Source organism: Alligator sinensis, unplaced genomic scaffold (genome assembly GCF_000455745.1).
Source record: "Alligator sinensis unplaced genomic scaffold, ASM45574v1 scaffold57_1, whole genome shotgun sequence".
Classification (NCBI taxonomy): domain Eukaryota; kingdom Metazoa; phylum Chordata; order Crocodylia; family Alligatoridae; genus Alligator; species Alligator sinensis.
The window spans coordinates 528,720-548,820 of NW_005842688.1; the positions used below are offsets into that span (position 1 = coordinate 528,720).

At 42.8% G+C, this 20,101-nt stretch overlaps 1 protein-coding gene across 1 annotated transcript in view; it reads left to right on the forward strand.

Annotated features, from left to right (window-relative positions):
• KIAA1549L (KIAA1549 like) overlaps positions 1-20,101 on the forward strand; it is a 250,006-nt gene that overhangs the window by 181,915 nt on the left and 47,990 nt on the right. The window contains exons 16-17 of the mRNA XM_025215928.1: positions 1,399-1,616; positions 9,016-9,145. Coding sequence (XP_025071713.1) covers positions 1,399-1,616; positions 9,016-9,145 — 348 coding nt within the window. The remainder of the gene's footprint in view (positions 1-1,398; positions 1,617-9,015; positions 9,146-20,101) is intronic.

Genomic DNA, 20,101 nt, shown 5'->3' on the forward strand with positions numbered 1-20,101 from the left:
ATATACTGGACTTTAGTCAAGTAGAGTGAAGAGAGAAGAAGAATACTAGCATCCTTTCACTCAACTGCATATCTTTTGTAAAATCCTGTAACAAGTGCAGATTGTGCTCAGAGTGTGTGGAGACTATGGTTCTGTATCTATGAATACATGGTGCCCTAAAGGAGCCATGTCAGTCTGTCTGTGGACTCCAGCACTGCACTGTTCGAATACCTGGGAGCTAGTAAGGGATTTAATTTTCCCAAGACTTCCCTTTTATAAAATGTGGATTGGAGGGACAATGTCTTAGAACGTCTGTGCAAAGTTATACAGGAAATCACTGAGCTGGGAACTGAACCAGGCTCTCTTAAGTCAGAGCCAGGTTTCTGTTCACTAAACTCTTCTGCCTACAAAAAGCCAGGTGGGTAGGAACTAAGCCAGGCCTTGTACAATCTGTGCTTCAGCCTACATACTAGGCACAATTACTTTCCTCTTGGACCAAAGTGATTTTGAATTGGTGCTTAATTAGACCGTTAACAGAGTACCACCCTTTTTCTCTGAGATTTATGTTATTTTACAAGCGTTTTCTATGTAACGTTCATAGAAACATGCTGACTTACTGAGGGGGGGGGGGTCAGAGAATTTATATCTGTGCAATGTCTTGGAGTTGGGGGAAGGCTTCTTTTGTGCCCTTCAGGCTAAGCGCTCATGTGAGGGCCACCCAGAATCTTGCCCTTGTCTCTTTATGGGTCAAACCCAACATTACTCTCAGGTTAGACCACAGTAAATAATAACTATGACAGACTGTGTGAGGATTTAAATTTGGGTAAATATCATGTTTAGTTTTGTACTTTAAGCCCTGAAGTGTCACAGCTATTGATTCCCTGGAGCAGTAACTTATATTCAGTACCTATTTTCTTTCAAGGAATAGTAGCTGTGCATCATCTGAGCAAGACCCAGGAACGTTGTGGAGTTCATAAAGAGATTTGTGGCATTTGCCTTAACACAAAAACTAGGTACTTTCAACATTTTTACACTGACTTTGGAGAAGAGCTTCAATTTGTTCAAGTGTATAAAATACTTCCCCATCCCCACCCCGTCCTCCCTGAAAACAAACATTACTTTTGATTGTGAAGAAGATTGGCCGACATCCTCAGCGTTCTTCTTCAGGGGGTGTAAATGGAGTCACTGTTAGGAGGTATAGAGTTCCATTAGGCTACAATTATTCAACCATCTGCCAAATGATACAAAATACAGTGACTCCGTTCGCTTGTACTTCCCTACTGTTGACAGATGGTGTGTTGTGGTCCAAGAGGCACAATCCAAAGCAATACACATTGTGCATCAAATACACTTTCAAAACATAGTTTATAATTCATCAGCATGTTACTTTTATCTAGAAGTCCTTTTGCCTTCTTCTAGGTGAACAAAGCCTTAAAGCAGAAGTCTGACATAGAACATTATCGCAACAAGCTGCGCTTGAAAGCCAAGAGGAAAGGGTACTATGATTTTCCTCAGGTTGATAACAATAAGGGGCTGACAGAAAGAAGAAAGATATATGAAAAACCTCAGAAAGAAATAGATCATGGTTTGGATCCAGAAATAGATGCATCTTCTCCATTTGCAGAGCCTAAAAACAGGTGAGATGTTTGTGCATCTTATATAACAAAGACCTTAGTCTATCTGTCTTTCTGTCTGTAATGCTCTTGGAGCACTCTGATTGGTTAGTAAAACATTCAATCAGAGAGTGGAGCACCTCCATGATGGTGGGGATGGAGGGGATGGGATGGGATGGGGTGGGGTGTGGGGGGCCCCCCTAAGGCCAGTAGCACTGGGCTCACCCTGCTGCTCTGTCCCTTTCATCATGGTGGTGCTCTGCTGCCCCGAGGAACAGAGCCGGGGGAGGGCAGCAAGGCCAGCGATGCTGGAGGCAGCGATGGCGTGGGGTATTGGTGGAGGGGGACGGCGGGACAAGCTCCTCCTTGGGAGGAGGCGGTGGCTCGGGCTGGTGGGTGGCGGTGCTCTGTCCCCGCCCCTCTTCCCCTTCCTCCTTTATTCTTGACGGGCAATTGGCTAGTTTTAATATAAAGTTCCATCCTTGTTATGGGATTGGTATTACCCATGGACTATAAGAAGAACAATTATCTCAAGTGGAAATGTCTGTCACTGGTGAAGAAAATCTTTTACATGCTATTTCATTTGTTTGGTGTCTCCTGTTTCATGAAGAAAACTGATTATTTCTGGCAAATTCCTGAACGTGCGGTATGTTGTAACATGGTAAGAAAGGAAAAAGTGGAAAGAAAAATGATATTTGAAGGGTAGATTTTTCATGTATTTTGTGAGCCATTTTTTTCAAATTAACTAAACTGGAAGTATGATAATAGCCTTTACTCAAAGAATAGAAATGGACTTAGGCCCAAAAGTTGGCATCCAAAACTGCTCTTTGGCAAAGTGCAACAGTTTCTAAACCATTGTTTTGTTGCAAGCACACTGTGACAGGGGGCCACCTCGGGGCTAATCTCCACAGCCCGCCTACCTGTCTCTGGGCAACCGCCCGCCTATCTTGCCTGGCACACCTTTGATGTTAATTGATACAATTAAGATGACAATTAAGCGGGAGGCTACCCATTTTGTGCCCCGATGCCAGGGGGCGCTCTCTGCGGCTCCTACCTCCCCAATACCACAGCCCAAGCCTCGCAGGTGGCATCATGGTGTTCACATAGTTACCGGCCCCACACTGGGCCCCAGAATCATCCATACAGGACTCCTCTATGATCCTCTCTTATCGGGCGGCCTCTCCACCTTCATCCAGGCTACCTAGCCCCTCCGACGGTACTTTCCCCTCTTGGGTGTGGTCCCCCCAGGACCTTCGGCCTCTTGCCCTGGCCCACCTCCAGGCCAGTTGGAACCCCAGGCCCCCGGCTCTTGGGCGTCCCTCGCGGTGGGTCCCTGACCCTTTTGACCCTCCTGGTCCTGGCCCTAGCTTGGGCCAGTCGAGGGTACTCTCTCCTTCGGGCTGGGTCTCTAGCCCCTCTCTCTCTATCCTCGGGCCTCACCGTGCCACTACTCCCTTCTCCCAGGGGCAACCGCAGCACCATGCCCTGTACACAATCACTCTCTTGGGGTCCGCCCTCTGGGCCCCTCCAAACATAGGGTTACCCACCCAGTGGTGGGAGCTTGGCAGTTAAGGAGCCCCAACCCACCTTTCACCAGGTGGTAACTGGCCTGGCATTTCCTGGGGGCTCCCACACCACTGAGAGCCCCACCAGGCCACCCACTCCCGGCAGGGTGCAATTTCAGGTCATGCCCAGGACCAGGAGCCTCCTTACTATCCCCTTGCAGCTCCCCCTTACCTCCAGGTCATTCTCAGCAGCCCTTCAACCAGGCAATGTTGCTGCCTGGACCTCCTACAGCCAAACTGCCTTGTTTATATAGGCAGCCCTTGCCTCAAAATGGCTGCCCTCATCAGGCACCTGGAGGCTGCCAGCTCCAGGCCCTTAAAGTGGCAGGCGCACACAGTGCACTGCCACACACACCTGCAATTATTTCCAAAGTTGGACCTTACAAATAAATAACTTTTTAAAACCTAGCAGTATTACCTGAACATCATAAGGTCGATTCATTTCAGTAGCTTGTTTAGCAGATGATGATGTCTGCAAGGCTATAAGTGTACTCTGTGGATTGCTGTGATCTTGACAAGTCATTTAATCTATGGCATAATTAACTCCTCTTTAAATTGAGAAGAGGTGGTTATATAACATAGCCAGTGTTTGTGTAGCACTGTGTTGGCTCTTGGAAGTAATTTACGAATATAGAATGCTCATCTCTGTACTCAAGAGAATTCACAAAAAAGGGTACAAATTTCCTCTTCATCCTATTTAGATCCATTGCACAGAGGCTGCTCGCTGTTGCAGATGCTTCTGTCTGCTAAGTCCTTTATCAGTGCTTCCTGAAGCACAGGCTGTCCATAAAGAGAGGAGGTCCCAACAGTCTTACCCCTCACCTGCCAGTCAAGCTGGCCTACAGAGGAGTTGCATAGCATGCCCATTTTTGTGTCATACAGGAGATCTGTGGGGAGGCATTGTGACTGTCTGAGGTAGTATCTCTTTAGGGCTCCCACTGAGATGTCACACCACCTCAAATTATGTGTAGTTTTTTACCACATTGTAATCCTTTATGTAGTCAGAGGAAAATGACATCAGGAGATTATTGTAGAAAGGGAAGGAGTATATACAAATACTCTTCTTCTTCTTCATACTCCTCATGGATGGAGATCTCCATTCTGTTCTCATTGTCTGATTAGTTCAGATCGGAGCCTTGCTAATAGAATTAACAGCATCAGTACTTAAAGGAGCAATAATAAAGGGCCTTTGCATTCAGAATAGCTGCCACAATTACCTTCTGTGGGCAGAGATGAGAGGTTGTAACAGGAATTCTAAAGGAAAGGTTGTCTTGGAATATAAGCAATTGCTGAAGCCAAATGAGCTTGTGTACCCAGGGGCCTGGAGAGAGTTAAATGACTGAAGGAGACTGTGCTCAGGAAGACTTGTCCCAGGGTTGTACAGGTCAATGAAGAATAAAGATTCTGATTAAACTGTATCTGGTGTCCTTGCTGGAGGGTCAGAGCATCAGTTCTTTTACAGATCTCCAGTGAGGGAGGAACAAATTGTTACATATGCACAGGAAAGGTAAGATATTGAGCATTAGCATGATACAATAGTTCTATTTTATTAGCACCATCTGTCCTGAGACTATAGTTGAGGAATGTAGAAACATGAACATTAATATTTACAGTACATACAGTGCAGTACTGAAACCATGTCTTAGGGGTTTGTTATGTACTCTAAGAGATGTGGGGGATGTTTAACACTTTACACATGAAACTTTAATACCGACCATTTTCTTTTCATGAATTGATATACTAAGAGATCCTGCAGTGCTCTTTTTCTAGGTATTCTCTCTAATGTATTATGTAAATCTTAGAGACTATTTCAGTATCTCATGGTTATGAAAAAATGCATCAAGGCATGTACACTAAACTTTGGGGAATGATTTCCCTTTCCTCTTTACCTGAAGCAATAAACCACGACTGTGTGAAGAGTACAGATATCTTTTCACTAAATATGGACTATGGGAGCTAAAAATATGATGCATTTCCAAAATTCGGGAATGTTTGTGTCTCAGGTAAACTTACATTTTCTTACTAATAAGCAGTTAAACAGTTGCCATACTAACAGCACAGCTAAGTATATGCTGTAGAGCAATAATATGATACTGGATGAGTACAGGAAAATTATATTGCAAGGTACTAGATTAATTACTATCACTATAATTCCATAATAAAAACATTACTCTTAAATGATACCTACTTCAGAACAATAAGATTTTGCTTTGTATCATTTTCTATGTATTGATATGGAATTAAAAACCTGTATTTTAAAAAGCTGCACATACAGTTAATTGTTTTAAATAATCTTTAGGAGTAGGTAAAAAGATAAAAATTTCAGAGCTCTGGGAAAAAGTCCTGTTCTCCTCTTGTTATAACTGTGAAGCTGTCATTAATGTATGGCACTTCCAAAATGTAACAGGAAAAAAAAGGAATTATTGACATGTTTCAAGCTGACCTTTATATATTCCGATTTGTGTTAAACAGCATTTTAAATTTTGTTTATAAAACAATAGCTCTAAATAATTTGGTTTGTTCAAGTATCCACATGCCTGTGCTCTGCATCCCTTTCAGTCTTCTGGGCACCACAGAATTTTGCTTTCGTTCCCAGAAGACACTTGCAAACCTATTTGAATGCTAGTTGTTTATGTTGATACCTCCCTTCTCTTTAGTGAATCTTCTTTAAATCAGCTAATTGGCAATCTCAGGGCAATTGTGGTAAGTCTGCTGATGATATGCACTGCTCTGGGTCTTTTTCCTTAATTGTTTGTAATCAGATCAAGAATGCACATGTATTAGATGCCATGTATTTGAAACTTCTAGATAATGTACCACTAGTTGATTAAGCTGCAGAACATGTCCCCTTGAAAGAGAATTATACAGTTCTAGAAACCTCTAATTTTGGAACATATGTATTGTCATACCAGATCACATTCAGGGCCAGTCTGCTTCCATATCTGTGTCTGCAGAAGAAGGTTGATAATATACATACAATATAAAAGTATTCAATAATATGTCTAGAGAGGAGTTTATTCCTAAACTCCTATAATTCCCTGAACCAGTAAGGCCCCTGGAATTTTCAAATGTCTGATCATTTTATCTAGGCAGACAAAAATAACTGTATATTATACAGTAATAACCATGTAGCTACTCTGCTGGGAAATTACACTGCTATATAATTACAAGATCAGTGATTACCATACAGAGGAGGGAATACTGACATATACCACAGCTTGATGACCCTTGCTATAGAATATAAGCATGTGCATGTATTGTGTAGTTTCCAAAGGGATGATTTATTTCTGTTTTACAGTGTTCCAGCAACACAGAAAAAAAAGATTAATAGAAAAGGGAGAGACTCAGAACAACTACAGAATAGTGTGATCATTTGGTTTTCCATCCTCCAAGGGATGATCTTTATTTCATAAATTTCATAGAAATTAGGGCTGGAAGGGACCTTGGAAGATCATCAAGTCCAGCCCCCTGCCCAAAGGGCAGGAAGTCAGCTGGGGTCATAGGATCCCAGCAAGATAAGCATTCAATTTATTCTTGAAGGTGTACCATGTAGGTGCTTGAACCACCTCCAATGGCAGGCTGTTCCAGACCTTGGGGGCTCGGACAATGAAGAAATTCTTCCTCATGTCCAGCCTGAGCTGGTCTTGCAGTAGTTTGTAACCATTCGACCTCGTCATCCCTTGGGGCGCTCTGGTGAATAAACATTCCCACAGATACTGGTGCTCACCCCTGATAAACTTATAGGGGACCATCAGATCACCCCTGAGCCTGCGCTTTTCCAGGCTAAAGAGCCCCATAGCTCTCACCCTGTCATTGTAAGGTCTGTTTTCCTGACCTCTGATCATGCGCATGGCCCTTCTCTGGACTCTCTCAAGCTTCTCCACATTGTTTTTGAATTGTGGGGCCCAAAACTGGACGCGGTACTCTAGCTGCGGCCTCACCAAGGCTGAGTACAAGGGGAGAATGGCGTCCCGGGATTTGCTTGAGAAGCATCTATGGATGCAAGCCAACGTTTTGGTCGCTTTACTAGCCGCAGCATCACATTGCAGGCTCATGTTCATCTTGTGGTCAATGATGACCCCCAAGTCTCTTTCTTTTGTAGTGCTAGCCAGTGTAGCACTGCTGAGCCTATAAGGATGCTGCAGATTTTTCCTCCCAAGGTGGAGAACCTTGCGTTTTTCAGTGTTAAACACCATCAGGTTCTTGTCTGTCCATTTGCTGAGCCTGTCCAGGTCACCCTCCTGTCTTCTGGTGTGGGTGCTTTGCCCCAAAGTTTGGTGTCATCGGTGAACTTGACTAGTCCGCTTCTGACTCCAATGTCCACATCATTAATGAAGATGTTGAACAGTATGGGTCCAAGGACAGAGCCTTGGGGGACCCCACTGGTCACAGGGCACAATGATGATTGACTTCCATCAATTACTACCCTCTGGGTCCGACCACGGAGCCAATTTCCCAGCCAGCGGATCATGGTGGACCCAAGGCCACAATTGGCCAGTTTTGCCAAGAGGTGATCATGGGATACCAGATTGAAGGCTTTTTTGAAGTCAAGATGTATGACATCAATCTCTTCTTCCTTGTCCAGGTGATAGGTCACCTGGTCGTAGAAGGAAATGAGATTGGTCAAGCAAGACCTATCCGCAACAAACTCATGCTGGCTATCCCTCAGGATGTTGGCATCGGCCAGTCCATTAAGGATGGCCTCTTTAATAAACTTTTCTAAGATCTTCCCTGGGATAGAAGTCAGGCTGATGAGCCTATAGTTTGCCGGATCCACTTTCCTCCCTTTCTCGAAGATAGGCACCACATCACCTTTGCCCTCCTTTGGGTGTTAACTACAGCTGACCTTGTCCATAGTGCAGTTTGGGGACACTTAATTTATACACTTTAAGAGAATGTTACCTCAGAGGGCAAGTTGAGTGGAGCACTCCTCTAACCATTCCTCCTTCTACCTTCTTAAGCTCTAGCTTTCCATCCTGAGAGGTTCAAAAGATGTTGGTGTAAAAATTGCACAACTGCAACTTTAGATCAGTGGAATGGTATAGAAGTCAGACCTAACTTCATTTCCACCCTGGATTATGCACTGTGCTATGAAGGCTGGGAGTAGTGGCACAGAGTTGTCTCCATTGACTTTACTCCACAGGTTGATAACTGTTTATTAGAGAGAGTTTCAGAAGAGAAGAGGTTCAGGAGTGCATCTGGAGTGTCAGAAGCTCCTCTGACCCAACCTCTGCTTTCCTTCTCCTCTTTCCACTTCCCTTTGCCTACCCCACTATCTTTCCATGGTGGCAGTGGAACTGCAGGTCACTACAGCCCCATATAGCACGCCCTGGCTGGAAAGTCTTCATTCAGCCACTGCAGTTTTGAATAGTTCCAGCCTGAGGGCGCCACAGGGGCTATACACATGTTCTGCAGCTGCAATGAGAGGCTTTTGAAAGATTTTCAATCCTACTTTACTTGGAAACATTTCTAAAGTTACTTCTGTCTACACTCAGAGTTTCTTAGCACCTTCAGCACCCACTGACTTTGGTAGTTTACTGTTAATTACACTTATTTATTTTATATTGCATCTGTTACAAACTACAAAGTTTCTGGTATTCACCTGGATCATATCTCAACTGGTATTCATTAGTTTATGATGCCTCTTCTCTTTACGTTTGAATTTAGGCGTTTGAATTAAGGAAAACAAAACCGAATGCGTTTAGCAGTTCTGTGGTTATCAAAAGGGTATTCTATTCAAAAGTAACTTTTTAATAATTAAAATCATTTTAGAATAAAGGTTAGATTTGGAGACCACTCTGTCATTTATTTTTCTTCCTTACATTCATTTTAATAGTTTCTTGTTGCATTTGCTCTAGGCAACAGATGAAGAATTCTGTGTATAGAAGCAGGCAGTCTCTGAACAGTCCTAGCCCAGGAGAAACTGAGATGGATCTTCTAGTTACTCGGGAGAGACCACGGCGTGGAATTCGCAACAGTGGATATGATGTAAGTTTATCAGACTTACTCAATGATTTGATAAGCAAAGCCTTTAATTCAATATTAAAAATAAAAAGCAAAGGGTAAGTTACTACCTACAGTACGGCTGAGAGCTGAATGTTGCAGAGCATCATATCCTCTTAATACTGAAAGTAATTGCAGAATATTTAACAAACTTCCCAACTGAAAGTTACTTTGCAATGTGAGGAGAGTTAACAAAGTATCCTTTTTGGAAAACAATACTAACAAGGTTGCTTTCTGAATTTTATTTTGTTTTAATAATTGCACTTAGCACACAACTACTTACAAGAAGTAGCGGCAATGTTAATCTTCTTTTGTTGTTTTTTTGCTTGAAATTAAAAGTCCACATCCTCATCACTGCCCCATGCACTGCTCCTGAGGGCAAGGAGTCCCAGGAGTTAATTTTAATATATATATATTGTTACCAACTGCAAATGTTCAGACAAACAAAATCTTGAAATTATCTAAAACCCACAAACCTTTATAAAATACCAAATTATGTTTTACTTTCTTTGCCTTGAGCTGTTAAGATACACTGGAGTCACATTTTAAAGCTTCTCTCCCCAGGTATGACAACCTAAAACTGTTTTTAAATTAAAGAGATTCTCATGTGATTGCTTTTGTGAAAGAACTGGGGATTTAAATAAAATGCCATATTTTTGTTAGACTTGCAATAATAATGTGAAAGTTGGCAACATGGCATATGTTCTCTTGTTCTTTTATACCTACAAAGGCAAAGAGCAGCATCCACGTGGTTTCTCTACAACATTCAATATTTTATATTCTGTTGTGTCTCCTTTTAAATAAGCAGTCCTGAATTTTGAAATCTCTTCTCATATAGACATTTTCCCTTCCTTACAGTCATTTTCTTTGCATGTCTTGGATCCTGTTCTGTTAGCTTTACCCTTTTTAAGGTAAGGTGATCAGAACTGAATAGTCTTCTAGCTGATGGAATTCTTAGCTTTTCAGTGTTGCCATCTTAGAATTGTATGAAGATTCTGATAACATTTGCTGTTTCTGTTTGGCTCAAGTAGATTTTGAACTTTGCCATATCTCCATGCTGGTTTTTGCTGTTTGCTTTTTTTTTTGTTCAGGTATATGCATACTGTCCATACATCTATTCATTTCTTAACTTGCTTCCACATTGAGTTTAAGCATGTTAATTGACTTAGTTTGTCTTTAGAATCTCTCTGACTAACTTCCTTATTTTTTATTTTTGCATGGTGTTGAATTTAAGCCATTTGTTGGGTGAGAGGGGAATGTGATCATGGTACAACAGGTGTGAGTAGGATAAACAATTAATTCACTGTCCAAAAGGTCCCAATCTCAAACTGAAGTTTAATGTCAAAAGTACTGCATTTTGGTCTGATTTCTTTCTTGAGGCTCTAACTTAATTATTAGATTAACTTTAGTTACTTCATATTTACTCCTGCCATTTAGAATTTACTTTAATAACACCTTCTTCTCATATATGTGCTTGGACTACCTGCTCTGGTTAACAACCATTTCAGGGTAAGAAATTGCTCCTTTAAGCCTTGTCTGGATGTGACCTCAGACCATCTTTGCAGATAATTAAATATACAGCTTTATTAATTTTACTTTACTGTTTCCCTTAGCCATGCACCCTGGAAGCTGGTAAGATAATCCTGTTAGTATACTAATTTATACTAGTAGTATCAGTGGCAATGCATAGGGGATGCACGGGGGTGCATGTGAATCCCCTGAGAGTGCTGGTGCATCCCCTATCAGGCTGCGCTCCCTATTTAGATGAAGGGAAGGTGGGCAGGTGGGAGTGCCGGTGCCCCCTCCCTGTGAGCGCCGGTCAGGGAGCAGGGCCACCAGCAAAAGTGGCCGTTTCACTTCTCGAAATGGCTGTGGGACTTCTGGAAGTGGCACGGCTGCTTTTGGTGAGTGAGATTGGCTGGTGGGGGGGCCCCCCCCCCCCCAGTTGACTGGTGTTGGGGGGGGCATGTCCCCCCCCCCGCCAACTCAAGAGGCACCAGTTGCCCATGAGTAGTATGGGCAATACTTAGGGATTTGTAGCCTTTTAGAGGTGCTCTATGGAACCTGTTACTTTGATTTAGTTATTTGTGGTTCCAATTAATATAGCTCTGTGCCATTAAGGCAGGGGTTGGTAATTATTTTAGCTGGAGGGCTGCTTAATGAATTTTGGTGAGCTGTTGAGGGCTACAAGGGTAGCCCTGCCCCTAGACAGGTTCCCCGCTCCCTGATTGCCATCTTGGGACTAGAAGTCCTTCCCCCTAACCCCTGACCTTTTCCAACCGGAAGTTCCTCACCTTGCCTTGGAAGTATTCCTTTAGGGAGCAGGGGTTGCCATCTTGAAACCGGAAATAAAACCAAATCATATACTAAAAAAAATCAAACATCTACTATAACTTATTTTAATTTTATTTAAAAAAAAATGTCCTGATTTGTGTGTGTTTGCATAGTGTATCTAGAAGAGATTTCATCATAGCTCAAAATAAAGTCTTACTCTTGTATATTGTCTGTGAAGGGCATAAGGGGGTGTATTTGGGAGGCGGTGTGGTTGAGGAGTGTGTGTGTGGTAGGTGGGGTGTGTAGCAGAGGGTGGGTGTGGATGTGGAGGAGTGTGTGTGTGTGTGGTTAGGGTGGGGGTGTGTGGGAGAGTATGATGGGGTGGGGGAGGGAGTGTCTGGGGCTGTGGGAGGGTGTGTATTTGTGTGTGTTGGGGGTATGGTGGAGGGTGGGGTGGGCAAGGGCACAGTGTGTGGGGGTGTGGAAGTTCTCAGAGTCCCTGGAGTGTGCACGTCCCTAGAGCTGCATGTGGTGGCAGAGAGTGGGTCCAGCCCTGCCTGGCCTACAACATGCAGCTCCCTGAGCTCTTCCGCAGTCCCTGGCCACAGGTGGTAGCAGCCTGCAGGGCAAGCCCCACGTAGCCCAATAATGCTCCTACCCAAGTTCCCAGCTATATGTGATGGCAGTGAGCCAGGCCAGCTCCACCCAGCCCCATAGCGCACAGCTCCTGCATTCCCACTCCAGTCCCTGGCCACAAGTGGCAGGAGCATGCATGGCCAGCCCCACCCAGCCTCATAGCATGCAGCTCCCACCCGTCTCCAGCCGGAGGTGGTGGCAGCATGCAGGGCCAGCCCCACCCAGCCCCATAGCGTGTGGCTCCCTCCGCTCCTGCCCTCTTTCCCCCATCAGGAGGCCCTGGCCCTGGCCCTGGCCCCAGCCCTGTGGGGCCCTTACCTGGATTCCCAGTCTTGCAGGCAGGGAGGTCTGGGAACAGCATCGGAGTGGCCAGGCAAAAGCCTTTGCCAGGCAGAGGCTTCTTGTCTCTATCACCCCTTAGCTTGGGGCTGGGGGTGGGTCGCCGGGGTGGGGGTTGGTTGTTAATCAACCAGAGCTGCACCTCCTGCATGGAGGCGCCTGCTTGTAGAGGGGCAGTGAGGGCCAGGGCTTAGAAAGGGCTTATGGAGGGGCCCCACAGGCCTCATGGAATTGTCTGGTGGGCTGGATTCGGCCCATAGGCCATATTTTGCCTCTTCCTGAATTAGGGAAATCAGTGGGGGAATGAATGAATGCTGCCTCTCACAGATCATGCGTGTGAAAAAGAAAGCTGTGAAATATCATTGTCCATAGCCGAGTGTTCCTTTGCAGTGAAATGAAGACCTTTGATACCATCTGAGTTGTCATCAGAAGGATATCTTTTATATTTCCTTTCTTTAGGGGGGAAATATAAAAGCAAACTTTTCCCCCTACCATATGGGATTAATGTACTCTTTCTGAAGGAAATAAGCAAAAAAGTGACTATATGAAAAAGTAACTATATTCTACCTCACTATAGACAAGAGTCACTATAGACAAGAGTTTTTACTGAGGTTTTTTTTTTCGCTTCTAAATTAAGTTGGTACACTGCTGTCTCTTTAAAGAAAGTGATGAACACCATGTATGCAAGAGTAGGAGCAGCACTTCTGCCCTGGTTCTGTGAGATTATGGGAAATACTACGACATCAGCCCTGCCTGTTGTGTATCAACAACATCGGGAATAATGGGCATTGTCTCTTTACAGTGGTGAAAACAGAGGCACTCTTGCAAAATAAGGTTGGCAAAACAGCATGTGTAACTAGATGAGGGAGAGAAATAGTTAGCCATGGTTAGTTTGAAGGCAAGCAAAAGGTAGGAAAGGCTGGCACCTTAGCATCTGACAAAGTAGATTGTTGTCTAGGAAAGCTCATGCCTCTGAACTAGTTAGTTTCTAATGGTGTTTATACACATGCTCCAGGAGTTGATAGGAAGAGGGTGGGAGATGTGCTTTAATTAGAGCGGCTCCCCGAGCCGCTCTAATTAAAGCACCTGGAGCATCATGTGTATCAGTGTCCCTGTGCTGAAAAGTGGCAGTGGGGGCACTTTAACTAAAGCTCATAGAACAGGCTTTAGTTAAAGTGCCCCTGCTGCCATTTTTCAGCACAGGGACACTGATACACATGATGCTGGAGTAATTACTACACTCCAGCAGACTTGGTAATTGTCATGTTCCAGTCTGCTCCAATGCACTGTAATTACAGCATGTTGGAGCAGCTTCGCCGCATGTGCATAGGTGCCCTAAGGTTGCCACCCTGCCCTGCATTCTAGATCAGTGGGAGCCATCCTTCTTGGCAGGCATGCCACAAATTAGCCCCACACCCTTCCCAAGGGCCATTCCAATCTTTTTCCATTATACCATTTGCTGCTCAGCTTTCTGCTCTTTTCCCCTTTGCTCCCTGACCAAGCTACTACTTTGCTATCTGCTTCTTGCCCTATCTGCCACTGCTACCCGTCCCCTCCCCCATCTGCTGCATGCCATACACAGAGGCTGCCCATGTCACTTGTGGCACCTGTGCCACAGGTTGGCTACTCCCATTCTATATGAAGGAATAAAATGATGGTCATCACTTTCTCAGTTCTCACAGTTCCAGCACAAGTCTCTTGAGATTTGGCATTTTCCTTGTCTTGGCACCTGCAGTCATCTTATTAACTGAGAACTTCAGCTTTAATTTAGAATTCCTTTAATTTAAAAAGGAACTTTGTCACCCTTGTGGGTGCCAAAAAAGTATGCAAATGTGAACTAATTCTAAAAGCAGCTTTAGAATCTATTATTTTTATGACCCCCATTTAATTCTGAGGCCTGACTTGTGATTTTCAGGGCTTTTGGTGGCAATGATTTGTACCTTAACTCTGGTCTGGATTCAGTCTTCCACAGGTTTGGGGCCCCTCACTTCAATGGGGGCATAGACAGTTTGGAAAAAGTCCACCATAGAGCAACAACAAAATGATTGGGGGCCTAGGAGATGAGGCTTATGAGGAAAGGCTGAAAGAGTTAGTTTTTTAGTGTGGAGAAGAGAAGACTGAGGAGAGACTTGATAGCAGCCTTCACATACCTGAAGGGCGATTATAGAGAAGATGGAGACTGGTTTTTCTCTGTGGCCGTAGGGGACAGGACTAGGAGCAACAGCCTCAAGCTGCAGCCGGGAAAATGTAGGTTGGAGATTAGGAGCAACTTCCTGGCTATGAGGCTGGTCAAGCACTGGGACAGGCTGCCTAGAGGAGCTGTGGAATCTCCATCCTTGGAAGCTTTCAAGAGCAGGTTAGACAGACACTTGGATGGGATGGTTTAGTTGGAGAAGATCCTGCCTTAAGCAGGAGGCTGGACTAGATGACTTTGTGAGGTCCTTTCCAGCCTTACTTTCATATGATTGTAAGTAGAATCTATAAGAGGGCCTCAAGGGGATAAAGTGCAGGTACAACTGCAAATGTTTCATTTTTTTTCCTTGTTGCTTCTGAGGAAAAGAAACTGGGGGAAATGGGAAGAATACCAGAGCAGAAGTGGTTAGAGAGTAAAACTTCTCTATCTTTCCAACTCAGTAACCTGGGAAGGAAAATCATACTTTTTGAGGTCTTAGGGCAAAAAAAGGAAAGGGAAGCTGTAAGGACAGGCCAGTTTCATGCCTACTGGAAACAAAAAATGATTCAACAGAAGTGAGTCAAGTCTTTTGCACCCACATGTGTCAGCAATTAATTTGTTCAGTATTGTAATGCCCTTCAGTTCCAGCTGAATTTTCAGAGATTGCTTGTGCTCAAACCTTTTCTTTCCCACAAACTTTAGGAGAGGAAAAGTGCTGAAAGCTGCCAGAGTTTGAGTTGATTTGTCATATATGAGAGAAGTCATTTCATTTTGTGTTTTAGACTGTATATGATGTTTCTCTGAGAATATGATTTAACATTCTTATGCACTGATTATTATTGACTGTGGTTATGTGTTTGCTCTGGAAACCAGTTGGCTTTAATACGGGCATCTTGGTCAGGTATATAGATTGGAAATAGGGCTTACAGGAAATTTGGGCAAATAGGAAATTTGGCTGTCGGTAGTTTTCAGCAGACCCATACTCTAAAGTAACAATGCTGTTGTCTGTCTGTGACCTCAGAATTGCCTGTAAATTGTACATCAGGGCCGCCTGGAAATTCCCACTGGTGCCTGGGAATAGAACTGAGATCATCCTACTTTAAAAGCAAGTGTATGTTCTCACTGTATGAGCCTGAAGTGTTTTCCACCCAAGAAAATTTACTGGTATAATTACACTGTTGTAGTTATGCCTGCATAACTCTGGTATGGACATTCTTATTCTGGACTAACAGCTGTATGGGGAAGTTGTACTGGTATGGTTACAACAGTATAATTATATCAGTAAATTTTTTGTGTAGACACACCTTAAGTAAAAGATCCCTTTACCTCTTAACAGAATTGAGCTTTTTGAACCCCCATTGAGAATTGCTGGCTCTATCAATTAGATGGCGGTGACATAAAAAAATAGCCAGATCTTTCCAGCGCAACATTGTGTGTGTGTATTCTTTTATAATTCTAATTCTCATGATATTGAGCTGGAAGTGAAAATAAACAGTAAATAGTAAAAATCAAGCATGCATTTTAAAACTTGAATAAATGTAACTCTTTCATCACCAATCCCACCCAGAATTAGTAAGGTGGTACTTTTATTAAAATAAGGCCAGATTGCAAAACTGTGTTGCTTTAAGATTAAATATTCTTGAAGAATCCCTATTCATACAATATATTTTTAGAACTGTTTATCATTTACAAGAAAGGATCTAAGAATTGACGAGCGTAAACACTTAACTATAGGGATGTAGTATGGCACCTGATTTATTTCAGCATGAAGTATTAATAGATCTCTTGTGGGATTCCAGTCACCAGCACTTTTACAGTCATGAGGAAATAGGTTAGAATTATACCAATTAATCTCAAAACCAGGAGCACTGTGTAACTGGAGGCTTTTTAGCTGCATGTATAAATGAAAAACCTTACGTATTTTATAGTTCCTGTACTAGAATTTCCCTTTTTGTTGTATTTATGTTGAATATGAATAGTGTGAGAGATGTACCTGTACGACTGATTTCCAGTGTAGGCAGTTAAAATAGAAATGTGAATCTGTTCATTTTTGGTGAGGACTGATCTTCTATAACTTTTTTAAATGCCCAAGTGTATTGGCATTTCTTTTGAGAACCAATCTATGGCAAGGTGAAACTAACACTGCTGTTAGCCCCAGGGAAACCCTTCTATACAATTATTTTGTATTTTGCAGAACCTGCAATTCCATCAAGAACAGATTTCTAAAATAGCAAGCTGATTTTTGTCCTTCTGTTTCTTGCATTGTTCATATTGTCATACTACTCAAAATCATCACAAGAAACAATGAGTGGCAGGTTCTACTTGTTTTAAATTTCATTGACTTTGGGTGCATCTACACAAGATGCTAACTGTGCAGTAGCCTAATAATACTGTGCAGTAGCACATCACAGCACAAACAGTGCTAATATGCTACAGTGCAGTATTATTAGGCTACTGCGAAGTAGTGTCACTAAAAAGGCATTTGGCGGCACTACTGCGCAGTAACTGTAGTTACTGTGCATTTATTTAGTAACATGATTATACAAGTACTAAATTAAATGTGCAGGAACCACGGCGCATTAATGAAAATGTAGATACGTTGTCTGAGAAGTGTGAGGCCCTCTTTACATGCTACAGGTATCGCACAATTAACTGGTTAATTACGCAATTACCTTGAGACCAGCTACGCATGCAAAGCAGCTATCATGCCATAAAAAGCTCCAACCAGCTATAAAGTTAGACCTTGAAAATGTGTGCTAACTTTATAGCTGGTGGCTATGGATCTTTAATTTGCACATGTAGCTGGGTCTCCCCTACAGTTGGGAGCCTTGTTAGCTGATGGGCTCCCAGTTGCAGGGGTGCACCCTGCCCAGCTAGGGCTGGGAATCCTGCAGCTGAGGGCACTCTCAGTTCCAGCAGCTCCCAACTCTGGGTCCTGGCAGCATGTGGTCTGGAGTCCAGCAGCTGTGGACATTGGGTGCTGGGACCCAGCAGCTGGGGAGCACCAGAAGTGGGGGGCTTCCAGACTTCCAGAATATTTAGCAAGATACGAAACATGCTGTGATCTCCAACTGGGAGTTAACTGCCTGTTTTTTAACATTACCATGAGAGTTAGATAAAAATGTGTACTCTCTTCTTTGTTGCCTGGTATTGGCATTGGTTTTGCTATGTGGCACAGAACTGGAATTCCATGTGGGGATGAGTGCTTATACACCTGGACCTTGCTGCTGATCTTACTGTTCTGAATACATCAAACACAGCAAAAGATTCAGGTCAGGTACAGACATTACACTTTTGCCAGTATAAGTGATTGGAAATGGGTCTATACTTGTAACAGAACAGAAGTTTGGCACACATAGACTGGTCTAAAAATGACAGAACCCAGTCTAAGATTTGCACCCCCAACTAAAGAGCAAATGTGTGTTCCGTTTGCTACTGACATAAACTACGCTGCTGACAGACAACTGCATAACTTAGATCGATTTCACCTTGGCCTTTTTGAATGTCTATACCTAGTCTAAGAGACTAGTTAGAACTGCTAAACAAATTGGTCTTATCATAGTCAATAAATCAAAAACAAAGGTTATGAAAGTCCTTGGGTATTGAAAGAATAGTGTTCAGTGCTACTGCTAAGTTTACTTAACTGGGTTTTACCTTTCATAAAACTCTGATCACTGCATTTATGATACAGTGACATGAGTGGGTAAGGTGAGCACAGTTTGCAGAAGCTAACACCAGTGGAGATCTTAACACCATCAGCATCCTTACTAAGCAGTGAATCTTTAGTAGCAATGTATTTCTGTATGGATCAGAATCATAGAAGAGCAACAAATCTTTCCAAGGGAAGGTGAATAGCTCTCCATGCAGATACCTGTGCGGGTAAAGTAGTAGGAGAGAATAAGGATCCTGGAGTGGGTGCTATTACCAACAGTTGTACAAACACTACAGGTGAGAAGCCCTGTTTTGGAAGTCCCAAAGCAATGGGAACCTAGAGGGGCCCTTTGCTAAATTAATGGGATCAAAGTAGTGTCTTTGCAAGTTAAAACCTGAGCAAATAAAAGGAAGCAGCCCATGGTAGACTTTGTTGATGACAATTACCTTTGTCTTTTCTACCTGAGAGCAAGAGAAATGGATTGGATTGGGCTGGGTGGGATTGATCAGATAAACTAATATTTTTAGAAAGACAGCGCCTGTGTGTGGGGGGGAGTTATATTCGTTGTTTCTCAATCATATGCTCTGTTAGCATAAATGAATAATAATAAATTAATCTGTGTTTTTGCATTTGTCATCCAAGATTTTTTATTTAATTAAAATAGAACCAAAAGTGCTTGTTTGCAGGACATTTCCTGTTTAGAAAACAAAGGATTTCTTTAAAAAAAACCAACTAGTGGGGCTCCTTAAAAAAAATCTGTCTGTCTATCTACTTGTTGCCTCTTTATGATCAATGTACTTCATAGGAAGTCTGAAAGTTGTTGAGGATGTTTTTGTAGTATGTTATATTTTGTTTGGTTTTAGAATTTGAAAATATACATGTCAAGTTTGTTTTTTTATTGTCCTAAGGCAAACTCTGAGTGGTGTCCAGGAATGGCAACTTAGAGTGCATGTAGTATGCTGGTAACTAAGTGGGCAAGGGTATTAAATCTTTAACAAAGTTTTCCTTTATTCAAAATGTTAATTAGGCATAGATATGAAATTTTAAAAAATAAAAGCTTTAAATAATCTGGATAAAGTAGTTTCATTCTAGCCTCCTGTGCATCAGTTCAAGAAAGTCTTTCAAATAAAACATGTCCACAGTTTAAAAACACATTAAATAAAAAGATATTCAGATCTCTTTATAGGTTTAAAAGGAAAGAAAAAAGAATCAGAGTTTGTTTCCCTAACTCCTTCCCCCATCCCTCCTCGTCCCTTTTTATGTTTTAGATTGGTGGCAGACATTCATTTACTTGCACAACTGGGATCTGGTGAATTTATGCTGGATCCCTAAAATCAACTGCCCTTCTATGCCATATGTTCATAGCATAAAATTAGCTGGATTCCAGTCATGTGACAACTGCAACAGTTTTTAAAGCTCCCTGATTTCTGGAACCTAGAGACTTGGGAAGAGGCTCCCCAGTCTCTGGTTCCCAGTGCCCAGGGACTTTTTAAAAGCATACCTGCAGCTGGGCTACAGCTATGGTTTTTACAGCTTCCCAGGTGCCTGGACCCAGGAACTGGGGAGAGATCCAATACTGTCCCGGGTCAGACAGCTCCACTGCAAGCACACATTTTAAAAGTCTTTCAGCTCAGTGTTGGGATCTGGCATGGTGCAGCTCCGACATGCTTAAAACACAAAAATCATTAAAGGACTCTGTAAATTATAGACAATTCTGGTTCTTTCAAGCATAACACCGTTAAGCTAGGGCTTTAAAACAGGTTACCTGTATAACATCACAAATCTATGGAAAGTTATGATGTCATAAAAGTATGGCATTTTTAGGGCAATCTCAGGTGAAGGCTTCATGTCATTTCATACCTACACG